A 20,184-nucleotide genomic window follows, 5' to 3' on the forward strand; every position below is an offset into this window, starting at 1 on the left:
TTATCAACTCTGTGAAAAAACTGAATCCATCAAACAAATATTCAGTAGAACCTCACTAATCTGCACTGAAGAGAAGGCGGTCAAGTGTGGATCAGTGAGGTGTGAGGACTTGGTGCATGGCAGGATGGAGAGGACAACTAGGAGCCGGTTATAAATAGCCCTGTTTCAAGGCATTATTGAGGAAAATCTCAAAGGGTTGTCTTGGCCAGGAAGAAAGACTATTTAGAATGTGTTAGTTGGTTGAGTTGAAGCCATAAATTAATTAATCCAAGTCGAAGGCTTCAACTCAACTAGTTAGCATGCACTAAAGTATGACTTGCCTCGTATACACTATTTTAGAGTGCTAGCTAACTATTCTAAAAATAACACCTTTTTATCATAGTCAAGACAAACCCAAGATGACACAGCACTCCCTTTTAAGTCTGTGTGGAGTTGTGATGGGGCACTCACCTCAGGAGGGTCTCCTAGCAACTGGGTGTGGTATTGCAGGCCTTTCCTGCCCCTGTCACGCTCTGTAATTTGTTGACCTAGCTTGGTAGGCCTTCAGTGGCTCAGCCCTCTGGCCAAATCACATGGTCAACTGGATGAACCCCTTCCGGGGTAGCAAAGAGTTCAATATGCTGTCAGCCCTCACCAGGGTCTTCAGCCCCATCTCTAGGCCCTTTTTATCCAGTCCTTTGGTTGGGCTTTTAAAGGAGCCTTGCCCTCTTCTTGGGGCTTAGGCCACTTTGCCAGTGACTGGCGGGGTCGGGGGGGGGGGGGGGGAGGTGACCCAGGCCCATCTTCTACTCTAGGTCCCGGCCCAGGGATCCTGCGTACAGCAACCATGTACTGCTTCCTTCACTTCACTGCTGCTGTTCACCAGGCCTTTTCCCACGTAGCCCCTCTCTCTCCACCCACACCTCAGGGCTGAAGTTCTCAAATTCTCTTCCTCCTTGCTCAATGCAAGTACCACCAGAACACATCTTCTGGTTCTCCCTCGAGTGCCTGTGACCAGCACAGAGCACCTTTCCCTGCTCCTCTGGCCCCAGCCAGGAACAGACCTGCTCAGACCCTGTAGCTCCTTTTATCTGAGCCTGCTGGGTCCTGATTGGCAGCTCCTTCCTGGGGTGGGGTGTGGTAAGACCATGGGGCCTCCAGCAGGCGGCCAACAAAGGCCTGGTACAGTCCATCATATGAACATATCACAAGTGTTGTACCTGCCTCAGCACAGCAACAGAATCTCACTAGTCTGCGAGCTGGAGGCCTGGCCTACACCAAAAACTAAGGCCGACCTAGGGATGCTCAGGATGAGAAAAAGAATGATGTTCATGAGAGAGAAAGTGAAACTGACCTCAGCCCCAGCGTAGGCACCACTAGGTTAAATGGAAGAATTTGTCCATTGACCTAGCTGCCGCCTTTAAAGGGGATGGATTTACTACAGCGATGGTAGCAGGTGTCTGTACTACAACGACATAGCTGCAGCATCGCAGCTGTGCCACTGTAGTGCTTGTAGTGTAGGCATCCCCTTAGTATTTCAGTGATCTGCTAACACAAAAATCCATTTTCAGTGTGCACTTGAAGTTTACAGAAGTGTGGGTTAGTGAAGGTCCCCTTAATATTTCCAGCACTACTCACCTCTTTCCTGCCTTCTATTTAATTTTTCAGAATTCCAGCCTTGAACACCTCACATGAGAATTATTCTCTCATGAAATGGTCTATGTGAATTATTACAGTAGTTTGCAAGTTTTCTGATTCACTAGAGAGAATTATTTACACCAGTATACCAAGACTTAAGGTTTTCCTTGTTACCTTAAATGTTAATTCTCATTCCAATAGATAAATCACAGCCTGTGGTTTTGGAAGTTACAGTTAGTGCTACAGTCTCAAAATGCTAGGTCCTAAAATTCTCCTTCTGTATTTGTACAAGGATGAAAGCCCATATATTATGTCAGACTAGGGAGCACATATTAATGGGAAAACGTATTCAATACAAAAACACTAACTACTTTCTATTTGAGAAAGAGATTTTGATGACATATGCACAAAACACTCTGAATTAGCATCCTTACAACAGTGCGTGTATTGTGGGGAGTGGTACCCTCTCCTTTCTGAGGGACCAGACCCATGCAGAAACCCCTCCCCACTAAGACATGTGGGTTGGTTAAGAGAATATTCCAGGGAGGAGCATCACTTCCCCTCCCGCAACCCATCCCGCAAAAAACTCTCAAGCTAGCAGGAGCTAACACAGAATCCAGTTTTCGCTCTGGACTCCCATACACTGATTGAGGCTAAGGAATGGAGAAAACAGTCAATCTCTTTACCTCAGCCTCACTCCTCCACCCTTCTTTGCTTCCCCACCTTCTAACCTTTATGTCCCCTCTCCCTTTGTCTTTTCGTTTAGACGTTTCCCTCCCAGCAAAACCTCACCACCACCCCCAAAATCATAGACTTGACATGATGTTTGCAAGCCATCACTCTGAGCATTACATCCCTTTCTCCTGCTGTCTGTTTTGTCTATTTAGATTGTAAACTCTTCAAGGCAGGGACTATCTGTTACTATTCGGACAGTGGCTAGCACAATGGGGCCTTACTCTTGGTTGATCTTAGGCACTGTATAATAAACAAATAAATATTAATAATAAATAATAATAATAATGTGTTATGCTTAGAGTGAAAGTCAGTCTATGATACAGACCTGGAAGATGTTTGAGAGGTCTCTTAGGTTAAAGATGTAGTGGAATTTAACCGCGGTTGGTAGAAAGTTCTGAACCATAGTTTGATGAAGCCATATTGCTCCTTGAATCATGGCTGGAGCATTCTTTAACACTGATGGATTAAAAACATGCCTCTGGAAGTGGAAACCAAGGATCTGGCTATAGATGGTGTTCAGGGCATCAGCAGATGGGAAGTTCAGAGCAAACACTGTAAAATGTCTCTGAAAATAAGATTTTTATTATTCTGAGAGAAGACAGAAGTGAAGTCAAGTCAATGACCACCTGATAATTCCAACAGACTGAGGCAAAGAGGCTGACTGCTGTGTGCCACTCAGGGTATGTCTACACTGCAGCTGGGAACAAGCCTCCCAGTCTCGGTAGACAGACTCGCTTTAGCAAGGAATGAGCTAGCGCACTAAAAATAGCAGTATGGACGTCGCGACTTGGGCTGCAGCTCAGGCTCTCAAGCCTAGGGGTTGGTTGGGCTTGAGAGCCTAAGCTGCAGCCTCAGCTGCAACATCCTCACTGCTACTTTTACTCTGCTAGCTCGAGTCTGCCTAGGCAGGCTGGGAGGCTCACTCCCCGATGTAGCATACACCCATCCTCAGAGGGACGACAAGGGAGCTGGTCGTGGTACTCTGCTTCTGAGACTACTTGTATGTTGGCCCCAGCAATGATGCTCTTGTACAGCAGTCCCCAACGGTGCTCTAACTATGACTGGCCATCTGCCAGCCAGGGAGAGCTGTGTACTCCAGTCACGGCCCATTCCCACCCCCTGTGCCAGGGACTGCAGTAGATTGGGGCTGTTATAACACTCCCTAACCCATGGGGGTTCTGGCTACTTTACACTCCCTTTGTGCTACAGGAGCAGCAGGCGTTTGTAAATTTACCATATAGGAGCTGGAGCTCTTTGTGACGTGGTATCTATGAGTATTCATGGCAAGTGTGCACACCCTCTGTGAGCCTGAGACCAGAAACTCTTCAACAGCAGTGTCTTTTAGTCCTTGCCTGTGCTCCCTGTTCCTCGTGCTCCAAACCAAGAGCAAATGGGGTAGGCCGGTGCAGATCAACTGCCTTTCCAGTTCCTACTCTACCATATATAACCCTAGTATAAGGATCCAAAGCAAAGGGGAAGGAGGGCGGGTTGTGAATATCCATGGGGACCACACATCTCAAAGAACTCCCGTTAGTTTAAATTAAGTAACTTTCCTTTCTTTTTCAAGTGCTGGTCCCTATAAGTATTCACTGTGGGTGTCTCCCAAGCAATGCCTATTGAGGAGGAGGTGCTCTGCACCACTGTTCACAGGATCACTGAACCCAAGGAAGCATCCTTAAACAAAGCTTGAACCAGGGCATAATGTCTAGCCATCATATGAATGGAGTCCCATGTTGCTGCTTGACAGATCTCCAAGAATTGAATTCCTTGTATGGAAGCCACAGGGGCAGCTGGAACTCTGAGTGAATGAGCCCTGACATACTGAGGAGGGGTTTCTGTACTTCATAGCCGACAAGGATGCAGTTGAAAACCCATTTCAAGAGTCTTTGGGAAGAGAGATTGCTAACTGCAGGATCGTAGTGAACCAGAACTACCTTGGCCACTAGGGATATCAGGATTACTGCTGCCTTGGTCTGCTTGTGCTCTCAGAGGATGCAACGAAGCAGGGGGATGGGAAGCAAGGCATACATCAATGAGTATATCAGGAAGTCTGACCACTCTACTAGAAGGCATCTCTATTGGAACTGGGCCCCTAGGCATCTCAAAAGCAGTAATCTCAGTATTTCCAGTTTCTCTGGGTTGCAAAGGGATCCCAGGATGGAAATCCCCACTGCTGAAAATCTGCTGGATCACCAAAGAGTGGAGTTCCCACATATGGTTCTTGAAGGGACTGTCTGCAGAGACTGCTTGTTAGGGAGTTCTCTACTCTTGGTAGGCAAACTGCAGAGAGGGTGGATACCCCAGTTCCAGGGCTTGATTGCATCTCTGCAGAGTGAGGAGGACCTTGCTCCCCATTATTTGTTTATATAACAAAGAGAGGTCATATTGTCTGACCTGACCCAGACATCACAGGACCCGATGAAGGGCAGGGATCTCTTGCACAGTTCAGGTATTACCTGAAGCTCAAGAAGGTGGTTGTGCAGTGTGGACTCTCGTGGAGTCCAGGAGCCCTGAGCTGTGCGGCCACCCAGGTGCACTCCCCATGCCAGTAGGGAGACATCTGCCATGAGAGTCTTTGTAGGTGGAGCGGGAACAAAGGGATCCCCTACATGTTGGGTCGCCCTCAAAGTATGATAGAATTATAATTATGTAGTAGTAGAAATAAAGATAGACAAAAGAGTATATAGGTATTGTAAAAAGGTATGAACATCAGTTCCATGCTGTTGAATTTCACTCTGTAACAAATGCAAGGCCAAAGTGCTAATTATTTCAGGCCGGTACAGGACAAAGTCTGTGCTGGAAAGTGATAAGAACTTTGAGGAAACAATGCTGTTCTTTAAAACACCCTGATGCTCTTCCCCCACGGGGGCCCCTTGTCATGCCTATGTAAATCTTGGTATCCAAAGAGGGAAAAATAGATAGTGGGATAAAACTTGTTAAATGAATCAAGAGTCATAGATTGTGTTGTTAAGTAAAAGAATGAATGATGAGTGCATAGATTGTGTTGTGAAGCAGGGAAATAATTGCTTAGTAAATGGTGCCAGCCTAATCCTAAGAATTTCAACCTTGATATCGATGGGCCGAAGAATATGCAAAGTGGAGATAACCGGATGACCCCCAGAAGGCGAACCGGAATCCACCCAAAACGCATCAAGGAAGAACAAGATCACACCTAGCCATGGATGTACCACCTGCTGATTGATGGTCATTTCAATTGTAAATTCAGCATGATGAAGCAACTTCCAGAGACCTGTATTGAACCAGAGACCTATAAAAATTGGGTCCAGGGACTGTGTTCTTTGAGTCTGGTTCTACAACCACCCTCCAGGAGCATCGGATGCGCATCTGACAACGATGCGGCTCCACTCTCGTGTCCAGGCCACCTGGCCAGTGACTTGGCACGAGCAACATCTAGGCTGGTAACTATAACAACCTTTATGTAGAACCTGTGTGTGAATGGATCTATATAGAAATTGCAGATAGGAATATTTTGTTGTATTTACAATAGACGTGGCAATTTGCCTTGTCCCTCTTACAAGATCCTGTTGGTATCATTTTTATTAGTGTAACATACACAGACATTGTCGTTTGTATCCCATCAGGTGAATGACAACAGGACACTGCAAGGAAGTGAGACCTGTTTGTCCAGAGGGTCTCTGCTCAGAGAACATAGACTTTTCTCAGCTAGGCCTGGAGGCAACATAGATGGGGATCGCATAGATGCATGAGGCTGTGTGGTCCAGCAGGATCAAGTGGGACTGGGCTGATGTCTGGAGACTGAGTTGAAGTTGAGAAATGAGGTTTCTCATCACCAGGAATCTGTTTTGAGGTAAGCATGCTCTGGTTCCAATCGAGTCCAGATTCACTATAATAAATTTTATAGATTTTGGGGGGGGTTAAAGTTGACTTTTCTGAATTTACCTGAAAAAAAATCAAAGTGTGACACAGGTCAAGTAAGAATGTGACTGCCATCTGCACCTTCTGACATACCGTCCCATGAGCAGCCCGTCATCTAGGTAGGGAAATATTGGGTTGTCTTGTCAGCTCAGGTAGGCTGCTGCCACAAACAGAAACTTTGTAAAGACTCTTGGGGTAGCTGAGAGGCTGAAGGAGAGCACTCTGTTTTAGAAGTGCTCTGGGCCCACGTAAAGCACAGCAATCTCCTGTGTGCTGGATAGTGTCTACATGAAAATACACATCCTTTAAACAGAGGGCCTCAAACCAGCCACCTTCATTATAGCAGCCAGGACAGACATTTAGCTGTCTGAGGTTCAGGATGGGTCTCTGGCCCCCATTCTTTGTGGGGATTAGGAAGTATTTGGAGTAAAAGCACTTCCCCCATGTTGGGAGGGTATAGGCTTTATACCCCTAGCTGGATTAGGGCAGCCACCTCCTGTTTGAGTATCCTCTAATGAGAGTGGTCCTTGAAGAGGGGTTTTGGAGAAGAGGTAAATAGGAATCTGATTGTGTAGCCAGCTGGCATGATATTTAAGACTCATTTTTCCAATGTGATGCAGTGCTACATCAGAAGAAAATGGGCCAGGGAGCCACCGAAGGAGGTTGAAAGGACTGGTTGTGCATGGACTGGTTGATGGCTCTGAAGCATCTCATCAAAATGTCTTCTTGGTAGGCAGCTGGGTCTGAAAAGAGGATGCTCGTGGGGCAGTGTGTTTGGTGTGCTGTATCCTGTAGTATTTCCTTGTGGACTCAAAGGCCCTCTGAGGATAGAAGGGCTGAAGGGCCAGTAGGTACTATGAGATGGCAGCACACGATGGTGGCACAAGAGTCCTTAAAAGAATGAAGTTACTCATCAGTATTTTCACTAAATAGGTTGTTACCCTGAAAAGGGACATCTTCAACTGTCCCCTGGGCCTTCTGTCCCCAGGGACTAGAAACAAGAGGCCCTCCTCCTAGCTATAGAGGCTGCAATGCTGCCGCATCAAGTGATGCCTGGATGGATGATCTGGCAACCAGTTTATCTTCACCCAGGATGGCCTGGAATTGGGGCCTGCATTGTTGCAGTATTTTATTGGTGAACTCTGTTTGTTGTAATATATGACATCGGTGCCTGGTAGTTTGCTGGCTGGTGAGATGTTCTTTCCGCTGAAGAGATCTTGTCTTCTGACAGCCTTGTCCAAGAGAGTGGACCTGGGCTGGTGCAGCCTGCTCTGCAAATGCCTGGACCATGACAGAGTTCAGGTTAGGGTGGAACAACAAAAATTCCACTCCCTTGGAGGGCACAAGTACTTCTCTACAGTTTTGGGGGTCACAGCACAGGTGGCTGGTGTGTGCTAAATAGCCTTAGCAGGATCCATTGTGGCCTCATTGATCGGGAACGCCACCTTGGAAGGAGCTGTAGAGTGGAGAATGTTCAGAAGTTTAAGGGTGAGATGCTGAATCTCTTCCAGTGGGATCTCAAGGGTGTCCATGATCCTCCTCAAGAGGTCCTGGTATTGTCTATAATCCTCCAGGGGTGAAGGAGAGGCTGGTGCCACCACCTCAACTGGAGATGAAGACAATGCTGTCAGTGGATCCAGTGCTACCAGTGCAACGTGCACCGATGCAGACTAAGAGCCTGGCAAGAGCCCAACCCTTGTAGGCGATCTCTATGGAAATCAGGACATGAAATCTCACTTGGTGCTGGGGGGAGGTAGAGGAGAGGTAATCCTCTTCTTAGAGGACTTGTGCATGATTTCTCTCTTTTTATGACTATTCCTCCTTACTCTCCCTCATATCTCTGTTCAGAGGAGTCCTTGGGTTTACTGGAGGATTCCAAGCTGGAAAGTGTCAGTGCTGGAGGGGCACTAGCTAGAGCAGGGGCAGGAACACTTTTTGGCTTGAGGGCCACATTGGGTTTCCGAAATTGTATGGAGGGCTGGTTAGAGGAGGCTGTGCCTCCCCAAACAGCCAGGCATGGCCCAGCCCTGCCCCCTATCCGACCCCCCTGCTTCTTGCCTTCTGATGGCCCCCCCGGGACTCCTGCCCCATTCAAACCCCCTGTTCCCTGTCCCGACAGCCCCCCCAAAACCCCTACTCCATCCACCCCTCCCTGTCCCCTGACCGCCCCCGGACCTCCTGCCCCTGACTGTCCCCTGCCGCCCCATCCAACCCCTCTTCTCATTCCTGACTGCCCCCCCGGGACCCCTGCCCCCATTCAAACCCCCTGTTCCCCGCCCTCTGACCGTCCCGCCCCCTATCCACACCCCCGCCCCCTGACCACCACCCCGAACTCCCCTGCCCTCTATCCAACCCCTCCCTGCCCTCTTACCGCACTGCCTGGAGCACTGGTAGCACTAAAGCCAAGCTGCCCAGAGCACCAGGACAGGCAGCCATGCCGCCCGGCTGGAGCCAGCCACCCCACTGCGCAGCACAGAGCACCGGGTCAGGCTGGGCTGTGCCGCTGCGCTGCCCAGCAAGAGCTTGCAGCCCCACTGCCCAGAGCATTGTGCCAGCGGCGCAGTGAGCGGAGGCTGCGGGGGGAGGGGCTGGAACTAGCCTCCTGGGCCAGGAGCTCAGGGGTCGGACAGGAGGGTACCGTGGGCCCGATGTGGCCTGTAGTTTGCCCACCTCTGATCTAGAGGTTCATATTGATGAGATGGGGGTGGGAGCAGATCCAAAACGGGTCTCATGGAGAGGTCCATTAAATCTGAACTCCCATGATAGGGAAAGGAGAGGGAGATATCACACTTCGAAGGAATGTGTGATTCAGGGCTGGTCTTCACAACAGGGAGATAGACGCTGCTGCAAATCAGATTTAGTGAAGACCCACTAAATCAATGGCAGAGCGCTCTCCGGTCGACCCCAGGACTCCATCTCTCTGAGAAGAGTAAGGGAAGTCAACCGGAGAGCATCTCCCATCGATGCAGCGCAGTGAAGACACCGGGATAAGTCGACCTAAGCTACCTCGACTCCAGCGACGTTATTCACATAGCTGGAGTGGCATAACTTACCCTGGTAGTGAAGACAAGCCCTCAGAGGCAGTTCAGGCAGCTCTTGCGCTGGTCACTCATCAGGAAGTTCTAAGGGCAGGCCAGGCAGGGTTTAAGGCCTGGAGTCCTGGGCATACAAAGTGCTCTGATACATGGGGGAACAAAGGGAGCAGGAAACCTGATCCCCAAATTATCTGACTAAACTAACAGCAACTGTCATAAAGGGAAGGGTAATCACCTTTAAAATCCCTCCTGGCCAGAGGAAAAATACTTTCACCTGTAAAGGGTTAAGAAGCTAAAGGTAACCTCGCTGGCACCTGACCAAAATGACCAATGAGGAGACAAGATACTTTCAAAAGCTGGGAGGAGGGAAAAAAACCAAAGGGTCTGTGTCTGTCTGTGTGATGCTTTTGCCAGGGACAGAACAGGAATGGAGTCTTAGAACTTAGTAAGTAATCTAGCTAATGTATGTGTTAGATTATGATTTCTTTAAATGGCTGAAAAAATAGCTGTGCTGAATAGAATGAATATTCCTGTCTGTGCGTCTTTTTTGTAACTTAAGGTTTTGCCTAGAGGGATTCTCTATGTTTTGAATCTAATTACCCTGTAAGGTATTTACCATCCTGATTTTACAGAGGTGATTCTTTTTTACTTCTATTAAAAGTCTTCTTGTAAGAAAACTGAATGCTTTTTCATTGTTCTTAAGATCCAAGGGTTTGGGTCTGTGGTCACCTATGCAAATTGGTGAGGATTTTTACCAAACCTTCCCCAGGAAGTGGGGTGAAAGGGTTGGGAGGATTTTGGGGGGAAAGACGTTTCTGAACAACGTTTTCTCAGGAACCCAGATAAAGTTTGGTGGTGGCAGTGGAAGTCCAAGGGCAAAGGGTAAAATAGTTTGTACCTTGGGGAAGTTTTAACCTAAGCTGGTAAAAGTAAGCTTAGGAGGTTTTCATGCAGGTCCCCACATCTGTACCCTAGAGTTCAGAGTAGAGAAGGAACCTTGACAGCAACTATTTAAAATTTATTATAGAGTCGATGTCGGAAAGGAACATTAGAAGGCTACAGACACAGAAAGCTTCCCTCCCAGACCGAGAGCAATAAAAAGGAACGAGAGAGGTGGTCAGTCTGGGCTGCTTCTTATGGCCTCACTTTGGAGCATGAGGCAAAGGTGAAAGCAAAGACCAGCAGATACTGCTGTTGAAGAGTTTCAGACACACAGAGCACATGTGCACACACAGGGAATACCCATACGGACCAGCAATCTATACACTTTGATAAAATCTGCTGGTTGGGAGCACAGAGCTACTATTGGCATCACTGGAAGTTCAAGGCGAGAAGAGAGACTGATCATATTCAAATTAGCGTTTATGTCTGTTGCAATGAAAAGCTAAAATTCTAAACGTTATATCTAACATATTAAATAATAAATATAGGGTTACTAAGATATAGCACTTGAAACCGTACCTGGAGTCGAGGGTTGATAGTGAAACTGCCAGCAGTTGGATTCATACAAGCAACATATTGGCAATTATGTATTTCTTTTACCGTTAACTTCTGCCTATCATACCTAGAAGATGGAAAATATAACAACTCTAGTTTAAAATGATTGATAATTACTGTCAGAGCATCATAGGTAGCATATGGCTTAGTGCTAATTGGAAGATGGAAATTCTAACATTTCAAAATTTGTTTTCATCCTGACTCAGGATGAAAATTGAAATTCTGAATTTTGTGTAGAAGAGAAATTCCGAAAAAAATTGATTTGGAAACAACAAAATGACTTTAACAAAATGTTTCATTTAGATAATGTTGAAACAATCTTTATCTATATATAGTAGAAACAAAACAAGAACGTCATAGAATTATAGAAACAGATGGCACGTAAGGGACCTCAAGATGTCATCAAGCCCTTGCACTCTGACAGGGCCAAGTAAACCTAGAACAAACGTGGCAGGTGTTTGTCCAACTTGTTTTTAAAAGCTTCCAATGATGGGGACTCCACAACCTCCCTTCAAAGTCTATTCCAGAACTTAACTACCCTTATACGTGGATAGTTTCTCCTAATGTCTTACCTAAATCTTCCTTGCTGCAGATAAGCCCATTACTCCTATCTTCAGTAGACTGGAGAACAATTGATCACCATCCACTTTGTAACAGTCCTTAACATATTTGCAGACTTATCAAGTCCCTCCTCAGCCTTCTTTTCTCAGGACCAAACATGCCCAGTTTTTTAATCTTTCCTCATAGGTTTTCTATGCCTTTAGTTTTTTTGTTGCTCTCTTCCGGACTCTTTCCAATTTGTCCACATTTTTCCTAAATTGTGGTGCCCAGAATTGGACACTGTACTCCAACTGGGGCTTCACCAGCACTAAGTCGAGCAGGAAATTACCTCCTGTGTCTTACATACAAAGTACTTTGTTTTGATTTCGAATTGTTTCAAAATTTCCCCATTGAAAATTTCATCAAAATGAACCTAGTCTCGTGAAACATTCTGATTTTGACAAAACTGCATTTTCCGACAGAAAACTGTTCCATCTAAAATATTTCAATCCGCTCTAGTATGACTCTTTCCAATATAGACAGGTCCCCGCACCCAGTCTAATATGGACAGATATAGTACAGTACAATTAAGGAGGTAGCATGAGTGTGGGAACACAATGGGTATGTCTACACTGCAGCAGAGAGAGAGCCTCCCGGCTCAGGTAGACAGACTTATGGTAATGGGGCTTGCACTAGCACACTGAAAATAGTTGTGTGGACATTGCAGCACCAGTGGAGACTCAGGCTAGCCACCGCAGCTCCGACCCAGGGAATAGGGGCTCACCCAAGTCTCTGCTGGTGCTGCAACATCCACACAACTATTTTTAGCTCACTAGAGTGAGCTCCACTACCATAAGAAGTTTGTCTGCACAGCTGGGAGGCTCACTCCCACCTGCACTGTAGACATAAGACCCTTTGTAGAGTAAAAGTAGCTAAAATTAGCAGGTTTCATCATAGACAGAGAGCCCAAAATATGCTTGGCACGTAGGAAGAGGGAAGTTGTTTCATGTGCAGGGCACTATGAAAACAGGTATTAAGCATATTTGACAGAAAGCAACAAAAGGCAATAGGTGTGATTAGAAGACCACATCTTGGTTTTTGCAGTATGGCCCAATGGACGGGGCATGAGACAAGGAGTCAGGGAACCTGGATTCGATTCCTGGCTCTGCTGTTGGCTCATTGTGTGACCTGGGCAAGTCATTTAGGCCACTTTTTCCAAATTTAACCCAATTTAACATTGGGTAACTTCATTTTTGATAGCCTAAGTTGGAAAACTTAGGGTCTCATTTTTAGAAGTGAATAGCACTCATATTTTTAAAAAAAAGGCAATAAGAGATGCAGCTGCTCCATGCCTCTTACAATCAGGCACTACATATCTGAAGGCACCCAAAAATTGAAGCACCCAAAATTAGAGTCTGTTTTGAAAATTTTGGCGCAAACCTCTATGCATCTCACTGGATATAAGTTTTATTATTATATTCAGCATTACAAACAGCACAATATTCAAACATACAATATGTGGTGATAATAGTGTGATACATTACATTTATCTAGTTCCTTTAAACTTCTTGTATACACTCTGCTCATTAATCTATCATCACTGGGATTACAATTAACATTCCAAACCTCTGGCATCTTCCAGCAGCCACCAATTTAAAAGTAATAAAACAAACCAAAACACTTATAAGTTTTTCTACTCAAGAGTAATGCTGCCATTGCAATAAATCCTTTACCTCTTTTATCACACAGTCTTGTATTGTCCTTCTTTCTCATATAAGCCCTGATCTTGCCAGGGTTTACATATATGTCTAACCTTAAGCACAAGTAGTCTCATTTAAGTCAATGTGACTACTCCCATACAAGAAATTAAGTCCTTTGCTGGACTGAGGACAGTGCTGACCACTTTGCAGAACCAAGCCCTAAATAAGACAGACAGAGAAATAGAGACAGACAGATGTACACTTATTAGAGTGGGTGCATATAGCATCCCACTACAGTTAATGTTGAATATCAACTTCTATTCTAAACCTCCTTATTCAGCTCCTCATTACCATTGTCAAATTTCTTTTGGGCTGAAGTTTTCCATGCTTGGTCTCATGCCAAAAGGGGCATGGGTTGGGTTTTTAAAGTCTGAACAAATTCAGTGCAGTCATTTTGAATTATCTAAGCATTTGAAAAATGTACCTTCTCCATATCCTCTGATTAGAACTCAGATAAGTACACTCTGGTTTAGGATTAATTTACCAGAAATAAACATTCAAAACTTTAAAATTACTAAGTCAACTTTCTCCTAACTCAGCTTGTTCTATAGAACTGAAACTTTAAAAAAAAAAAATGAAGCCAAGTTTAAAGAAGATAGCTTCAGTAGCTTTAAATGTTCATAATATTTAAATCAGAAACAAGGAACATTTTCTAAAAACATATTTAAAGCTAGGGAAATTTATAACCCGGGGCAGGTGGCTCTAAAAAGTATTAGCTTTCTGAATTGGAGCTGATTGATTCCACTGAATTAGTGATATCTCAGACTTAAATATTCACTTTCCTCTCTGTCTGTCTTTTCTCCTGAATATCTGAAGATATTCAGAAGATATCATATGTCATTTCTGAGTACATTATATTTCCTGCTATGTCCTTTACTGAGTTAAACTGAATTTACTTTAAAAGACTTGGGAATAGCACATATACTAATGCTTCATCCCAGCCCCAGCTCTGATAAGGGTCCTTACAAAGAACACGTAAGGAAAGAGAAGACACACACAGGCCGTCACCAACCTTCCCTGTGCTGTATAGTTCCAGAGGGACATATGTCCCTAACTCCCTACTAGGGAGAAAGAACAAATAATTTAAAATGTAAATATATGAAAAAAGTGACCACACGGTGAAGGAGAAGGAATTGACCCTTTCAATACTGCCAAAATATATATACTTGTGTGTGTGTCCTGGCAATTGCTTTTTAGCGGAATGTTTGCTTGTTCATTCATCAGTTCACTTGCTCCCTCCCCACTCAGGTCAGTCACAATATAGGAAAGCATTCTCTGGGTGTCTCTGATAAGTCAATCAGCAATAAGAACAACTAACTTAAGGTACCCTCTTACACGAAAGAAGTAAAGGGCAAAACTAAGCCTGCCCCAGTGGGACAGAAGAAAGGTTTTCTGAAGGAACAGTGAAAGAAGACACTAGTTTTTTCTTTAATTTTGGATTGTCCTCATCTTCATTTTTGAAATGGTCTTCTGTAGTTCGACACTCTTGATATCCTGCATTAAGCTCTTCAGGTGAGGGACTATTTGTTCTGTGTTTGTACAGCACCTTGCACAATGGGGTTCTGGACCATGACTGTGGCTCTATCACAATATAATTATTATATTTTTAAAGGCTTGAACACATTTCAGATGTTCCCACCCTCTATTTCTCGAGCTCAGCCTAGAACTTATCAAAGCAGTTTTAATAAATACGGCAGAAAATGGAGAAAAGCAGAATGTAATGAAGAGTTCACAAGAATTCAACCAAATAAGCTAAAGAATAGAGTGAAATTAGTTTAGGCAGTTAGTTTTTATAGTTACCCAATGGAACTTACACTTGCATGATATAATCAGGGCAAGGGGTGCAACAGGATTTTATAAAAAAAATAAATAGATGTTTATATGAACCAAAATATCATCTGCAGTTACACAAGCAAGGATAAACCCTTGAAAATGTTATCAACCCTCATGCTTTAAAGCAAAGTCAATCACTGATTTTCCTGGAGTGAAGAAGCAGCTTCCTCCATAGCCAGCTGTGGCAAAAGGATATTATGAATATTCCTTTGTTCCAAACTCTGCCACTATAACCATCACAATAATAAAACAATTTTCCTGCTCTATGGAAAATATAAAGTAAAACTAAATTAGAAGTCTAAAACTTGTGCTAATTCTTTCCTTAGTATGGGAAGAATGGTTAAAAATTTTAGCCCATATCAATCAAATTTTGATTTAGCACAAAACAAGTAGTAATTGCTTACCAATGTCCATAGTCTATGTGCTGTCGAATCAGTGTGTGAGGTTGAACTGTTCCATACACATCCATTTCAGGCATGTTCATATCATCAATAAAATAAATCAACTTCTTGTTTCCTACAGGACCATAGTTACGGCCAGCTTTTTTCTCTAGGCTTTTCTCAAGAATCTCTAAAATGTTATGGAGTATATGACAAATAGTTATGATACTCAAACAGTGCAGAGACTAACAATCAAAAATGCATAATTAATTCACCCAGGGAAAAATTAAATCACTTAGGGCCAGATTTTTGAAAATCTGTGATGTTTCAAAAACAGTTAGTTGATTTCACAGGGAGTTAGGCACTTAGGCACCTAATGAGATTGTCAAAAGTGCCGGCCTACCTCTTTAGGTACCTTAACTACCTTTAAAAAGCTAGCCATTAGGTCCCAGTCATGTGAAGTGCTGTATGTGGGCAGATTCCTGCACCTTTTGGGGAGACCTATTGAAGTCAATGAGGCTCTGCGCAGGTACATCACTTTGTAGGACTACAGCATAAAACAAACCCAAATTTTCTAAGACATCCACAGGAAAGAACATGAAGTTGACAGAACGAACAAACCAACAACTAGCTGTGGTCTTTTTGAAAGGTGTGTTAGAATTGCAGGCTGTTCCCTTAAAAAAAATTAAAGTGTTCCCTGGTCCTGCTTGCAGGCTATAGGGCTCTGTAGGAAAGCATACATTCAGAGTCAGTCTGGAAAGAGCCAGCTAACCAGCAAGGTAGGGTGAGTTGTGCTTCTCTGTCTTACGGAACAGCCTGCTTCTCTTCTCTCTGTTTTTGGTTGTGTTTGTTAAAATTCTAGATTCTAAGAATAAAAGTAGTATTACACTGCAAATGTACTAAAAGAGTATTTTATGTTTTTATCTAACTTCTCTGTCTGTAAGCCATGAACATAAACCAGCAAACTAAGCCAGAGTGTGATAATTCTATTTCATCTTCACAGCATTTATATTTCTTTTGGAGAAGTAGCATCATTAACTTCTGAAGCTTAATGTATGTAAGTGTATTGTGATCATCTGGCTGAGGCACCACAGAACTACAAAATATTATTTTTCCCCTTTTACAATTAAGTCTGAAGCCTGTTACAATCAAATATCCAACACAAACCTTCTGCTGCTAAGCCACTGTGTTTTTCCACTGAATGCATCCGATGAAGTGAGCTGTCGCTCACGAAAGCTTATGCTCAAATAAATTGGTTAGTCTCTAAGGTGCCACTAGTACTCCTTTTCTTTTTGTAGTAAAAAAAGAATACAAGCAGGTTAAACCTCTCTGGTGGGTATTCAGACTATGTAATTGATAGGCGAGGGAGATAAAAAAAGAATTATGTACAAGCTGGAAAATCTAATCATTCATATACCTGATGTAAGCATAAGCGGCTTTGTAATAAAGGTAATAGAATTACCTTTTACAATGGAAAAGCTAAATCTTGGATTGTGCAACTCATTTTAAATAAATATACTTGCACAGCAAAATGAGTTGAGAAATCTACAGTAAGTCATCTGATTTGAGCAACATTCCCTAAGGAGATAGGGCTAGATTCACAAAAGGACTAAGGTGCCTAACTGCCACTTTAGGTGCCTAAATCACAGAATCAGGCTTCACTGGGATTCACAAAGCCCCCCCCCCCCCCAGCGGCTCACAAATCTTGAAGGTGTCTAACTCGTTTTTTATGCTTGCTGTCTCTCTGGGCCAATGATTCTTTCATTATTTAACCACATAGGAACAGCTTCACCATTTTGAGGGGGTGAGGAGAGAGAAAAAGAATGACTCTGTAGTCAGGTAGTTAGATCCCGTCCCCCATGCCCCAATGATTTTTTAAAATGTTTTTTATCTACAATGAAACAACTTCAACAGGAGAGTGGGAGGGAATCCAACATCAGAATATCCCCCAGCCTAGTGGCTAGCGCACTCACCTGAGAGGTGGTAGATTTCAGGACAGCATCACAACCATGGGGGTAAACATTATGAGTAAGCTCCTTCCTCCCCCCCTTGGCTTCTCGTCAAAACTGCATAGGTGCCTAATGCCAAGAGAGAGTCTTGGCAGCTGAGAATCCCAAGTGGAGGGAGGCAGTTTGGACTTAGGCACCTGTGTCAGAGGGGGTGGGGCTTAGCACACACCCCTCAGCTTGGCATTTCCCTTAGGCAATTTTAGGCACAGAGCCACCTAGCATGCTGGCTTTTGTGAATCCCATCTGAGTTGCCCATCTCTCCTCATTCTTTGTATAGGGAGCCAGGCACTAAACTCAAACTTTGTGAATCCCAGTGATTTTCTAGACAAATCCCGGTGACATTCACCAGGCTTAAATTTCTTTGTGAATCTAGTCCATAGTGTCATTATTGATTAGGAATGGTTCCCCAGGTGCTTTGGAAAGCTATATCCTGAACAGCTCCTGCTTCACACCCTCACATGATAAATGGATCTGGACTATTAAAATCATCTTTTGAATTTTAAAAACGTATTAATGTTGTAATGTATTCATAGAAAATGTGAAATGTTTGTTAATAATTGGAACATATAGCAATGCAATCACTATTGTACTTTAACGTTTCCCAAGATGAATAGCAAATAAACAATGATTATCAACTTTTTCAATGCATATAAGCATGAATGACAAGTTTCATACAAAAGCACTTGAGAAAACTATCAGGCAAGCACCTTTTTTAATGAAGAACATTAGGCTGATTATATGTACAAATCAAATCACTGCCCATGCAAATGACAAGAATTAGCCATTTTCACAAGCAGTTACTTGATTTATATGTACAGTTGTGGTAAAAGTGTGTGCATCACATTTGTTTGAAAATGTGACCCAAAAAGCACATACTTGATGTTTGTGAGTTAGTGTTTTTTCACCTGGATTGTAGGGTTAATGAGAGCAAATGAGAATGAATAGGATAACCTACGCTAATTCCTTATTTAATGTGTTATAGTGTTCCTTCATTTGCAATGGGCTGTGCAAATGAAAGAACAAAGCAGAGAGCAAAATGTAAGGGTTGGCATCGGACTTTTTTTTTTTTTTTTTTTTTTTTTTTTTTTAAGTCTACCGGGTTTTTAGGATTGCTTGCATACAAGTGGAAATAAACTATATTTGTACAGGAACACATGAATGCAATGTACCTATGTGTGGGTGCTTGATATTACTGTGATTCTGACTTATATTAGTTCATTTCATTTCTTAAATACCAACAGCCTGAAAAAAATCCCCTCACAAATAAGTCACTTGCTACGGTTTCCATCAGGAGATGGTGCATCGTGGTGTTAGCTCGCTTAGTTTCTTGGCACAGGGAAAGAGTGCCTCATGTCTGTCAACAATGACTCTTCTAGCCAATTCAGGTAATGTGGTAACGGGGTCCCAAGGGAATTCCAGTAGTAAGTTCAGCTAGAAGGATGGCTGCTGAGCGTGGAGGAGAGATGTAAACAAACAACAACTGAGGTTCATTGAAGGATAAGTCAGAGATGCAGAGGAATCTCAGAACCCTTAAAGCTATATAATCATGGGATTGGGAATAGTCTGCCATAATTGTGATGCCTCTGGCCTTCTGCTCCAAAACCTCTAAGGCCAAAGCCTGCCTTTTGAAAGAAAAGGTGTGCAAGGGAAAAATTTTAGAATACTTCCCTACTTTATCTTGCCTTTCAGCTGACATTTTTTCAATGTTGCTTAAGGGATTTGGATGCCAAGGTCCCATTAAAATGAGTGGAAACTAGATGTTCCAATTCCCTAGGCAGCTTTGAAAAATATTAATTTCCAGCAACTGTATGGTTTGGGACCATAAATAATTGTTTGCAATAGTAATACAAGACAGCTACATAATAAATTAAAATAAATCACTGCAATGTATTGTATGTGAAAGAACGCAGCTCTAAACAAGACCAGAAATCACACAAGAGGCAGAAATCACACATTCTGGGCTAGATGACAGAATTGAATTCACAGCTGGTTGCAGAAAGGATCACATGCTGTTGAAAAGGAAGGTAAACTTGTTTCCATACCTGTCATGTGATACTCCAATAGCTGAGATTAGCTGTGTGATTGTCCCTTAATTTAACTGTGAGGGGTTACTGGTAGAGCATTTTCAGTAAGGGGCATTTGATTTTAGAACAGCATTGGAGATTGAAGAGCTCTAGATAAGCCATGGAACTGCCTGTTTATTTTACATTCCTTTTTAAAATTCCTAAAAACAAGACTCATACATGTTTTTAAATGGTTATTTAAAATCTGAAGGCATTTGCCTAGTTTATAATGAACTTTTACAGGTCCAAATTCTTTTAAGTTTATACAGGACAGGAGTTTTAATTTAATGACAACACCTACTGATGCAGACTAACTGCTGTGGTATTAATGACTGGTTTGGAAACTCAACAAGTAAACACTTGTCACTTTGACTAAGTTTTTGGTTTACTGAAGAAGTTTCCTGTACAAAGAATACATAGCCTTCAGCAGCAGTTGCCTAGGAATTCCTTTCATCTGAATCTATTTACAAAGGAAAGTGTTATGCTTGTGTGCTTTAGTACCTTGTTCATTTTTCTGCTGCAAATGGTTTTCTGCTGCAAATGGTAAACCAATCACAATGAAATAAAGATATCTGATACTTTGTGGGACAGATCCTCCATTAGAGGAGCTATGACAATTTACACCAGCTGAGGATCTGGCTGTATGCATGGGGGGCAGGGAGGGAAGAAATCAAATCTCTCCATCCTGCTCTTTGAAAAAAAGTACATTCATCCATCCTAGGGTTCGATGTTAACTTGCATTTAAGAATATTTCAGAGAACAGTCAAGTAAGATACAAGGTTAACTGAAAAATAACTCAGTTGTTTAGCTGGCTTTAG

The 20,184-nt window shown here is 43.3% G+C and overlaps 1 protein-coding gene across 1 annotated transcript in view; it reads right to left on the reverse strand.

The window, feature by feature from the left end:
* The window catches only part of DNAH11 (dynein axonemal heavy chain 11), a 276,304-nt gene that overhangs the window by 127,709 nt on the left and 128,411 nt on the right, over window positions 1-20,184 (reverse strand). Inside the window, 3 exon segments of the mRNA XM_074945797.1 lie at window positions 2,678-2,917; window positions 10,746-10,848; window positions 15,319-15,484. Coding sequence (XP_074801898.1) covers window positions 2,678-2,917; window positions 10,746-10,848; window positions 15,319-15,484 — 509 coding nt within the window.

Source organism: Natator depressus, chromosome 2, assembly GCF_965152275.1.
Source record: "Natator depressus isolate rNatDep1 chromosome 2, rNatDep2.hap1, whole genome shotgun sequence".
Taxonomy (NCBI): Eukaryota; Metazoa; Chordata; order Testudines; family Cheloniidae; genus Natator; species Natator depressus.